The 12,164-nt window shown below is 37.3% G+C and overlaps 1 protein-coding gene and 1 long non-coding RNA gene across 2 annotated transcripts in view; one reads left to right on the plus strand and one right to left on the minus strand.

The window, feature by feature from the left end:
• Positions 1–2,481, minus strand: part of LOC308344887 — a 39,388-nt gene extending 36,907 nt beyond the window's left edge. Inside the window, exons 1-2 of the long non-coding RNA XR_013967018.1 lie at positions 2,147–2,481; positions 1,475–1,593 (exon numbers count right to left, since the gene is read on the minus strand). This is a non-coding gene — a long non-coding RNA (uncharacterized lncRNA). The remainder of the gene's footprint in view (positions 1–1,474; positions 1,594–2,146) is intronic.
• The window catches only part of TXLNB (taxilin beta), a 55,732-nt gene continuing 45,823 nt past the window's right edge, over positions 2,256–12,164 (plus strand). The window contains exons 1-2 of the mRNA XM_080806710.1: positions 2,256–2,485; positions 4,732–5,175. Coding sequence (XP_080662836.1) covers positions 4,746–5,175 — 430 coding nt within the window. The 5' untranslated portion in view covers positions 2,256–2,485; positions 4,732–4,745. The remainder of the gene's footprint in view (positions 2,486–4,731; positions 5,176–12,164) is intronic.

Genomic DNA, 12,164 nt, shown 5'->3' on the forward strand with positions numbered 1-12,164 from the left:
CCATTAGGAGTCTGTTTCTTGGTTTGCCTCTCTCTTTCTTTCTCTCCCCCCCCCCGCCGTTCATGTGTTTTGTTTCATAAATTCCACATATGAGTGAAATCATATGGTATTCGTCTTTCGCTGACTGACTTATTTCACTGAGCATCATACTTTCTAGCTCCATTCATGTCATTGCAAATAGTAAGATTTCATTTCTTTTTTATGGCTGAGTAATATTCTATTCTTTTTTATATTTTTTTTTCTCAGATCTAGGGTTAGGATTAGGGTTAGGGTTATGGCCAGGGTGAGAGTATTCAAGTAGCATTACTTTAATAATAGCAAGAAAGTAAGAAAGAGCTATAAATGATACATTCGTATCAAAGGAAGTCCAGTTGAAATGATAACAGGTAATGCGTATGAAAATTATGGAACCATGTGGATGGACCAAGTGTTGAAGAAATCAAGTCATTTCATAAGGTACATTCTAGAGGAGTGTCATAAACTCAAGAGGACCAGCAGGCAGTACCATATTCATGTTGCAAGTAGCAATTTGGGTTCAGCAAATATTATCTGTCACATAAAAATAAGGTTCATTTGAATGGTCCATATTTGTTTTATTGGGCTTTTAAAATAATATATATTTAAAATTTGTATCATATAATAACTATAAGCAGCAGAAGTTTATATCTATTTTTACATTAGTACATATTGATACAATGGATAATATAATAACTTATTTCAATCATGGTAAGTTCTCTTTTTTCCTTTATTAATTTCAACATTAAATTATTCTGTTAATCCATACATTACTTAAATTTGAGAAGAATGGACTTACTTTTTGTATTCACTGAGATATCTAACTATATCTGTTTAATGCACTCCAGTGTGCCACCCATTTGTGGCCCTCACCAAGGACACATTAATTTAGAAAGAAGTATTTTTTTCTCTCACCCATTTTAGTTTACCAAACCTATCATCAAATGATGCATATTGTTGGAAACAGTTTTCTATATATAACTTGTACCTCCCCTGAACTCAGAGAAAGGTATGAGAAAATGTTTGGGGATGGAATATTTTAGTTTTTCTTTACTACTTTAACAATTTACCATGAATCTAGCAGCTTTAAAACAACACAAATTTATTGTTTTACAGTTTTGGAGGTAAGAACTCCACAATGGGTTTCAATGAACTAGAGTCAGGTGTCAGCAGAATTGCACTCCTTCTGGAAGATCTAGAGAATAATCCACTTTTTTCCTTCTCCCAGCTTCTAGATATTTCCCAAATCCCTTTGTTTCTGGCCCCACATCACTCTGACCTCTTTTGGAGTCCTTTTCTGACTCTGACCCTCCAGCTTCCCTCTTTTATCTTTAAGGACCCTTGTGATTAAACAGGGCCCACCCAGATAATTATGGATAATCCCTCATCTCAAGATCCTTGGTTTAATCACATATGCATAGTCTCAATGTCTCTTTCATCTTGTAAAGGAACATATTACCAGTTCCTGGGATTAGGATGTGGACGTCTCTCTGGTGGCACTATTCTGCATACCACAATGGGTGTCCTTATGCGCAGCCTGTCCCAAGAGCATGAAGTCTGATGGAGGACCCATGTTCTCTAGAAACAGAAGGAAGAGGGCATGGACGTAAGGTAAGAGAAAGGGGCATTTTATGGTGAATGAAGAAAAGGTTTTTTTCCTGAGGAGGATTAAGGAGAAAATTAAAGACATAAGAGGGATGGAAAAACTTGGAAAAGCAGCTGGTGGAAAAGGCTCCAACTCGGGAAGAAAAAGTGACTACCTCCCCAAGGACTAATCTGCGATGTGAAGGCGGTAACATGCTTAAGGTGTGGGATGTGAGGCCAATTACACCAATTACCACGTCTCTGAAGATGCCACCAAACCCAGCCCCAAGACAGCCACCTCCACTAGCACTTCAAACTTTACAAACAAACCGAAGACATCAGAATTCAAGTAGTTCTCCCACCTCCTTTTTGTTATGCCATTGGATTCCCCCCAGCCAAGATTCCTATGAGAAATCTGATGCTAATTAGACTTGCATAAGAAGGGGGAAAAAAAAGAAGATGAATCATGGACCACACTGGAAATAAACTAAGCAATAAGAAAATATGATCTCTGCCCAAAAGAACAACAGTGAAAAATTATACTTACAGAGGAGCCTATAGTGAGAGTTTAAATTTTTTAAAGGACAAAACATGGAGAGTCTGATATGATCTACCAGCTGCTTCTCTTTCCTCAGATACTTGCCCAGGAGGCAGCTACTGAAAGTTGGGTGTATTTCTCTCTTGCTGTGTCATACACGGTTCCTTTCCTTCCCCACCCCCTCCCTGCTCTCCTGTCGCTTTGGTGCCTGTGAGTGTGTGTCGTTTCTCTCTCCTGTGTAAGAACACAGCTGTCTGCCTGTCTCCGGCTGGCTGTCGCAGCTTCTCTGACTAGCATTTTGCAGCCTCCTGCCTCTCCTTCTCTTTCTGCTTAGCTCCTTGTCTTCTGGTAAGTGCGACAAACACTCCTCCAAGCCCTATAAGAAGTTGCAGGTTGCGGTTTGTGGTGTTCGAAACTTGCAACTTTGAGATTGCCTGTGAACTGTGGAAGAACTTTCCATTGTTTTATTTATAATTGAAATGTGTTACTCAGGAAGGTATGTGGGTGATAATCTGCTGGATTCCCCATACAAGTGAAAAATTCTCAGAGAAGGAAAAAAAAAGCAATAAGGTGTATTAAGAAGATAAAATTTAGAAATAATTTCTTGCTGTTAATTAATTAATATGGTAAGGAACAATTTAAAAGTAGTGGAGTTCTTTGACTTTTTTTTTTTCATTTTTGTTGATTTATCTTGAGGCTACTTTTAGGAATTGAATTGTCTTTTGGTTTACAAAGATTCAGTTATTCTGTTTTAAAGTAAATGTGGGCTATGAGTTTAAAGGATATCCATGGAATTAATATTAAAAACACCGTTGGCTGTGGCCTCTGAGGAATGAAGAATAAATCAAATACAACCCAACTTTTGCAGTTAGACTAGCCATACTAAAACTCCTGTGGAAAGTCAGTTTTAAATTCATTGCTTTGAAGTTGGGGTTGACTTTAGATTTTATTCCATCCTCAGAAGCCTCCCTAACACTTTAAAACCCACATATGTATTTAAGCCAGTACATGTTTACTGCTTTTAGTTTTGATTTTAAAAGGATTCTCTTCCCTTGATTTGCAAAGAAGAAGGGCTAAATGCCATGGATCCTTTTAGAAGAGCTTAAAATAACTTCTGGCTGGACAGCAGGTGCCATGTATCTTTCTCCGATTTAGGGGAGGTGTAAGTTATATATAGATGAGTGTACCCAACAAGTAGGGGTCAGGATAAAGAAATGCCAGTGATGGAAACAATAAGGCTGTTTACTGCATCGTTTAATCATAAAGTTGGTGCATTCAAGTGGGCAAGAGAAAAAAGTACTTCCTTCAAAATGAATGAGTACTTAAGTGGGCGGCCTAGGACTGTAGGTTGAATTTTCCGTTCTTGTTGGAGTCCAAGCACTTGACAGCCCCTGCCCTGAGAACAAAAGAGGAAGCTGTGCAGTACAGGGAACAGTATGTTTTTGTTTTTCCTCTCAGGCCACCACAACAGCAAAACCTGTGCATTATGAGAACCCCATCATATTTTTATGCTGTTAATTAACAGCATGACCATTAGGCACCCTTTACAAATAAAATGCACCATCACTTAAAGGCCTAAGTCAACTCTATTGCAACCCAAGAAATGGAGATAGCCAGAAATCCTGGAATTCTTTGACTCAGCTTGGACTTCAGCCCCTATTTCCAAAGAGGCCATATTATATATGGATTATTTCTCAAGTTCATTCCCTCCCTATTCATTAAACATTGCTATTTCTTAAAAATTACAAAGTTATCCTAGAGCTTCTTGACTGAGAAAAAAAGAGTTGTAATCTTTTTCTTTTCCTAAAAGAAAGTCAGTTTTTATATTGGAACAAAAAAGTATTATAGAAATTCAATAAATTATTATCTTGACCATCACTATGGTTCCAAACTAGTTTGTTGGCTAATTTTTACCTTCCTCCATTCTCCATTTTATTCCAAAAATGAAGCTAGTTTGAACCTCGGAAAACATATTTTGTTGATGGATGATTATGGGTTGCTCATTTGAGAAAAGGAAAATACTTGAAAAACAAGAAAGTATTTCCTGTATATAGTATAATAATTCATTTATATCAATGTACTCATATTTATCAAATCTTCACTTATGAATTAGAATAGAGTTTAGGACTGCTGTTGTTATGAGTGCTTTCGTAAGTTCTGTGGCTCTTGTATTAAAAGTTTCAACTTTGAAAAAAAATAACACCACTTTAAACATTTTAAATATAGACATCTCTGTACTTACAATGACCATAAGTCTACATAGAATAATGTAAGAGAGGGGTAACACAAGTTGGCTTAAGCAATACGATAAATATAAAATGAAAAACAATATCTTGAATTATTCCATTAATGTCAGTGAAAGGAATTTCTACTGGAATTAAAGACCAAAACCAAAAATATGCTAATAGTGTGAATTGCTTTGGAAAAATGGCTTCCCACTGTTTCTACCTAACTAATTGCAACATCAATGGTTTGTGAAAGTACATTTCATTTTATGTTAGAAATTGTAATTAGTAGGTGGCCTTTTGGGAATATCCATACCTTTTACATATAACTGGGTTAACTATATAAAACTTGACTATGCTTACCACTAGATACTACTCCCAGTATGGAGGTGAATCACTCTGTACAGCTCTCAGGAGAACCCCAGTCAACACCTCCAGGGGACAGTTCATCATTACTGAGTCAAAATGGCCTGGAGAAGCAGGATGATAAGGATTCCTCAACCACACTCCAAACAACGGAGGATAAGGCAAGTGTGCAGTCTGAACAGGGAGTCCAAGATATCTCTGAGGAATTAAATCGACAACTGGAAGACATCATTAACACCTATGGGTCTGCTACTGAAAAAGAGGGTCCCGCCAAGGCAAAGGAGCCACCTGAGAACATAGAACCACTGGACAATGAGGATTTGGACGGTGATGAGGCCACTGAAGAGACTGAGAGAGAACCCTTGTCTTCTGGAGAACCAACCACAACCAAAGAGCCTGTCAGCAATAAAGAGCAAAAACTGGAAAAGAAAATCCTAAAAGGACTAGGCAAGTGGTTATGTTCTAATGCATGACTTTCCTTTGATGATTCCTTTATCAGGAAGGGGCACTTCCTCCAACCTTTACTAAAAGCCACATCTCATTTTTGGATTACCGTAACAGCTTCCTGTAGGGTCTCCCTACACACACTTCCTTTGCTATACTTGTGCTTAGCCGCTTCCTCTCAAAAGAGAAGAAGTGAACTTTTCAACATGTTACTCACCTACCCTGTTTCCCCAGTGGTTTCCCACTGCTCTTAGGACAAAGACTAAAATTCTTAACATGGTCTTTCAGGCCCTAATGGTCTAACCAAAATTAGTCTCTCTAGCTTTATCTCCCATCACTCTACACAGCATCTCCTTCCTGAATTCTCTGCCCCTATCACCACCACTACTACTACTGACTAATGGCTAATCATTCTGATCTTCTCTATCAGTGTTTTGAACTTAGCATGCTCTATCCACGAAGCCCACATATATCCTATTTTCTCTACCTAGAAATCCCTACATGTTCAGCCCTTTGGGCACTTAATTTAGCATTTAGCTCACAATTCGAGTGGCATTTTCTTAGCCCAACTCTAGATAAGGTCTTCTTGTTTTTTGTTTCTGTTGTATCTTGTATCTTTCCTTCTGAGCATTTAGCAGTATAGGAGAATGTTATGTTTACTTTTTGTGATTATTTGCTTAATGCATGTCTTCCCTTTCCCTAGCTGGTTTTAGCTCAAGAACAGGGACTGTGTGTATATTCAGACATCACTGGATGCCTAGTGTTTAAGATAGTGGATGACACATGCCAGGTGATCAGTAAATATTTGTTATAAGGACGAATGAACAAGTAAATGAAAGGGAAATTGCTTAAAGCAAAGCTAGTGGAATCTGGATTTAAACAAAATATAAATATAGAGATGGTTTATATGTAAAACAATTATCAGTTATATCACTGAGTTGTATGTTCTATTACTATATAAAACATTTTTTATTTCACAAAACTCTTTAAAAGGTATCAATTATAGAATGTCAAAAATTGCACAAAATATTTTTATTCTCATTAGTTTATTGATTCAGCAAGTATGTATTAATACCTCATCTTTATGACGTACTGTAGTAAGGACACAAAGATGAATAAGTCATCAAGACCCTTTGGTTAAGGAGCTCTAAGTATGGAGAGAAAAACCTTGTTTTTCTAATTGTAATTGTAATCTAATTGTTATATAGAATAGTGCTAAGAACAGGCATGAGAAAATTTTAGGTGACCATGTGGGATTTTACACCAAAAATGACTGTGAAAGAAGGATGAGTTAATTTATTAGCTACTAGTGAAAGCATGTTACTGTACATAGGAGAACCCCTCTGCCTGTCTTCCTTGGTAATTTCACTGTGACACTCTGTACAAATACCACCTTCTATATGGTACATTCCCAGACATGCTCAGTAAGGGTTAGCATCACCTCTCTTACTTCTCCATTAAATTTTCTGCATCAATCATTTGTTTATATACCTGCCTCCCAAGGGAGATAGAAAATCTATCAGGGGAGCTATAATGTCTTACTCATTTCTTGAAGATAATGTGGCAAAGTGAAGGGTCATGGGCGCTGGAGTCAGAACTGGGTTTAGATTCCAATAACCAGGTATCTATAAATCCCAAAATATGTCTGCTGGCGTGGGATATCACTATCTTACTTAAAACCCATTGCGGGCAATGCTTTCAAAAAGGGTTAAAAGACACACTTATTTTTTTTTAAAGTTTTTTTTTTAAGATTTATTCATTTATTTATTTGACAGACAGAAATTACAAGTAGGCAGAGAGGCAGGAAGAGAGAGAGTGGGAAGCAGTCTCCCCGCTGAGCAGAGAGCCAGATGCGGGGCTCGATCCCAGGACCCTGGGATCATGACCTGAGCCGAAGGCAGAGGCTTTAACCCACTGAGCCACCCAGGCGCCCCTAAAAGACACATTTAAATAGGACATTTGACTCACCCAACATAAAGAATAAAATAACCCAAATAATACTTTAAAAATATCTACCAAGTTGCAAAGTGCAAGACTGGAATCACTCAAGGGTTCTGGATCTTTGGGAAAGAGAATAAAGTTGCTCTATGTTCAAAAGCTGTTTTCCTTATCTAGCCTAGGCATTTCAGAAACGTCCCTTTGTATTAGCCATCATTAAACTTCCCATAAGACAATCACATCATGGAAGGTTATGATTTCAAGTGTTCCTAATGGAAAATTCTTTTGCTTTATCACTTTGTAACTATTTATACAGAGGAATATGTATATGTTGTATTGAGGGGATATGAAAAAAAGTAGGGGTAAAATTAAAGATGACCAACTGTGGTTTCTTTTCTGACTTCCATGAGTTATTTCAAAAATCTATAGTGATGATCTAATTACCTGATAATCAAAAGAACTGTAGAGAAAGAAAACATTCCACAACTCTAATTCTACCACTCTCTCCAAGTTACCAGATTTCAAATGAATGTTTGATCAGAACCAATGTTTGTGAAGCCAGTGCCCACTTGTGTCCACCCTAACTACATGTGTCTCTGAACACCATTGGCATATTCTTCTAAGCACTGTAATGTTTCAGCTACATTATGGCTTAAACATTTTAGGCTGATTAAAATATATAACCACCATTTTAAACATTATTTCAGCTGCCTGTAAGTAGCTTTAATGGGCTTCCTAGCTGTTGATCATCTAGACCAGTAGTTTTCAAACTTAAGTGTGCATTAGAACCAAATACAGAATTTATGAAAAATCTGTTCCTGAGCACAGAAATTCAGAATTGGGAGGATTTGAGTGGAACCAAAGCACCAGGGGCAATTTTGATATAGACTGCAGAAACAATGATTCTGCTGTTTCAGAAAGTTCTTCTTCCACCCTTTTGAAGAAAAAGTGAAGTGCTGACTGTGGTCTTCTTTAGAATCTATTTGTACCTTTTATAGAATTTTAGTAAATCATTTTACCAGCACCTGAAAATATATCCTTAGATTTTGCTTAGCTACTTGATAAAAGATGAGTCTTCCATTATTTCATGTTTATCCAATAATATCTGCTTTATTGGTATTTTTGAGATGATGAAACATTCTGGCTCTCTAGCCCAAAATTTTCCATTGTATATACTTTGGCATATTTGAGATTTCAGACGTTAAAGATTACTTCCTGCCAGAATTCTTTGACTTTTGCTATATACAATGAAAATCTCTGCTATAGATGGGCATAGTTTACAATATTTTCTGGACTAATTGGACCAAAGAGATCCTTCTTTCACAGAACACCTTTGATTATTTGGGAAATATCTCTACAACCCAAGTACCCAGGACTTGCTTTTTCCTGAGAGACTTCATATCCTCCCCATAGCCAACACACTATACACCAAAGCAGTTAGAGGAACGTTTTTAAATCTCTTTAGTGGATAGAGCCACTTTCCCCTTGGCATTTGAACTGAAAGAGACAAAAACAGAGTCCCCATTAGACAGCACTCTGACACGTCTTATGCATCTCCCTTACCTCTCCCACCCCATCCTCCAGACTCACAGTATCTTATTAATCACTTCTCTGCCAACAGTACGTGGGCCGCTCAAGCACCACATAGTAATAAGCACAGAACAATGATAAAATATAATATACTTTCTGATATTCCAGTTGATAACCGATTGAGTAAGAAATCAGAGGTTTGAAGCATAAGCCTGGGAAGAAAACAAAGCTGATCCGCAGGTCCAGTCTGAGTTCAGAATACATCTAGTCAACCCACTAATTTTATAGACAGGGAAATTGAAGCTTAGAGAGTTTAAGAGTCTACAAAAAAAGGTTACTCAACTAGCTGATGTGATTGTGAGATGAGTCATAAAGGAAGTAAGGGGGCAGAACTGAAGTCACTAATATTGCAAGATTGAAATACATACAAACTAATTGGTATATTGGTTAAGGAGCATTTGTCATAGCTCAGTTAATGGGTTTTGCCTTTAGTTACAGGTGACTTTCAGTTGTACCTTCTGAGGGGCTTGACTAAGATGGTGGATTCCAAAATGTCTTTAGAAAGCCATTTGCTTACTCTTCCTTAGAATGGGCACTTTCCCAGATGATTTGTTTCATCCATTTTTAGCTTGATTTTTAGTTTCACTGTGAAAGGGGAATAAACTGTTGCCTTAATACAACTGCTAAACTTGTGGAAGAGATAGGAGGAGACCAGAAGAATTCAGGGAAAAGAGGAATCAACAGAGATTGCAAGGTTCATGAGTAGATTCACAGGGAAGCTAGATTTTAGGCCAGGTCCTAAACAGAGAGAGAGGTTTAAAGAAATAGGTCAATTGGGACAGAAAAATATAACTTGAGCAAAGTAATTAGCACTCTCTTCTGATCAGAATTAGGAATAGATGTATTCACTTCTTACTGTTCTTCCTGGTATTTTTCTTTTTCATTATAAGGTTTTACTTTATTTTGTTTTCCCTGGAATAATCTCTTCATTTTTAGACTCTTAAAGGTTTTTTTTTTCCTTTTAAGAAAGTTTTCTTTATAGTTAGAGTCAAGAAATTACTAATAATTCAAACATATCATCAACTGACCTAATAAGAAGTCCAGGTCCACTCCCCAACTGGGTGAGAGTCAAAAGTTCCAAGTACATAAAACAAGGTGACTAAAACACAAAAGATATAAAATGTTGGCCAAGTAAAAACAGTGTAACTAGAAAATACAGGGTAGGCAGTATTTTCAAAACTGATAAGCCATTAAAACCAATCAAAACAAACAAAAACCAGACTATGAGAAGTAACAATGAGGGATAAGAGAATCCTGAAAAATTTTGGAAGTCTGTTGTTGTTTTTTTCCCCAAAACATTTTGGAAAGACAAATATACCATCCAAACATTGTTAATTTTATTGTTGTCTAAATCAAGCTAAAAATGATTAAATTTATTCTAGTCATGGAATCAACAAATCCTAAATGCTAAACTCAGAACCCATTTAGCCAACTTAATAATTTTATAGCGAGGAAAATTTAGGCCTAGGGAGTTGAAGAGTCTATAAAAAGAGTTACTGTGTCAACTAGTCAGTGACACAGTCTGTTCTAGAACCCAGAGTCTAGTCCTTATCCTTAGTCCAGTGTGAATTTAAATACACTGTTCTTATAATCAACAAACACAAATCTTATTTCTCTCAAAAGATATCTATAGACACTCAGAAATTATTTGTATCAGAGTCACTATTTTTAAATTGTGTTAGAAAACAAAATTAACATTGAAATTTGAATCTGGGTCTAACATTTGAAACAGAATATTCACGATCTTTTTTAGCTTTAAGATTCTGCCATAACACATAGAAAGCAGGGAGGGAGAAGAGAGACACACTTGCGTGTCCAAGACCAAATTTTAGCCCCAAATTTCTAGAAGATAATTTTGGTAGAGAAAAAGTCAGGGTTTGGACACTTATCAAATCTGCATAAACTTAGTATAAACAGTTATCACTATGCCAAAAGTTTAAGAAAAATTCCCATCCTCATTTATATAGCTGACTTCATTATCTCAATTTAAGTGTTTTAATTTCTTTGGTGTAAAAATCTTTCCTTTGTAGTATAATTACTCCCTCAGTCTACAACTGTGCTTTTGGCTACAGTCATGTGTGACACAGCCGTTCTTGTTGCTCATGTGGCCCTACCCCCTTGTAGACTTACTACTACTCAACTGAGTATTTTGTGGAGGAGGGCAATATGCCCTTCATGTGCCTTCCCCATTTTCAATGGGGACTTCAGGTCTGTCCCTCACTTTTTTTATGACTAATCTCACAATCACACTGCTTTGGAATGACACACTGGGGGAAAGACAGCACTCACTCCTAATAAAATGTCCCTGAAAAAAAAGTCAGTTTGCCTCTTGTGTCTGACACTATCACCAAATGACCTCATTTCTGTGGAATTGTAATTACAACCTCTAATAGAAGATGAGCAATCCCTTTCCTAGTTCTCTTCTCCATGATAATACCACACAGCATTCTAGTCTGGCAAACCAATGGAAGTCTAAAAATTAAGCTCCCTGATGTTCCAAATTTATTCACTCTGTGCATGCCTATCTCCAAGTTCCTGGATATTTGTGTTGTTTTTGTTGAAGGGCAAAATCATTTTTGAAGGATAAATTGATGCTTCTGAATGTTGACCTTTTAGGCAAAATAACAGGACATAAGAGCAGAAAGATACCTCCATGAGGGTGCCCAAAACAAAACCCTCTTCTCATGGTTAAGGAAAATAAAAAGTTAAGATACTTGGTATGGAGAGAAAAAGAGACTTACTGTACTCACTCAAATGTTTCTATCTCCCCCAGATGAGACACATAATGGTTTTATGTGACCATAATCATACTGAGAGGTTTCCTAAGCATATATTCAATGGCAGAGGTGAGAGTAAGATCTGTCATTCACAAAGTCAATCACAAAGTTGTCTTCAGGACAGTGTTCATTTAATTCACCTGCTACTAAGTGTGCACACGTTGGCTTTGCTTTGTTCCACTATTACCAACATTTACTGAGAACTTGCTGTGGACCAAACATGATCTCGGTTCTGGGCCAAATCAGATCCACAGCAATCTCTTTCCTCTAATAGATGGCACTCACTCAGGACACCAGTCTTCATGCGGTCCCTTTCCCAGACTGAAGACAAGGGGGAAGGGATGTCCTGACCAATGCACATCTCTCCTGGTTGCTTAAGAACTAACTCTGAGCACAGGCACAGGGGAGGTGGGGCAGCAGTGATGACCAGTTTAAACTTGGCTCCATATGTCACAGGCCATAATTGGAAAGCTGGTGGGGTGCCTCTCACACCCACCTTCTCCCTGTCTTAGGCCATGTCTCTAATCTGAACTGACTCACTGGGCAGAGATGGACAAAACCAGCTGTTAGCAATGAGGTCATGTTTTTTAAGAAAAAGTTTCCTTTTATTTCTCTGAGTTTCCTGGCATCCAAATTCCACATGGGAATGAAGTGATTTAGAGCAAGTAGACAAACCTTGGATTCAAG

The sequence above is a fragment of the Martes martes genome (genome assembly GCF_963455335.1).
Source record: "Martes martes genome assembly, chromosome: 6".
Lineage (NCBI taxonomy): Eukaryota > Metazoa > Chordata > Mammalia > Carnivora > Mustelidae > Martes > Martes martes.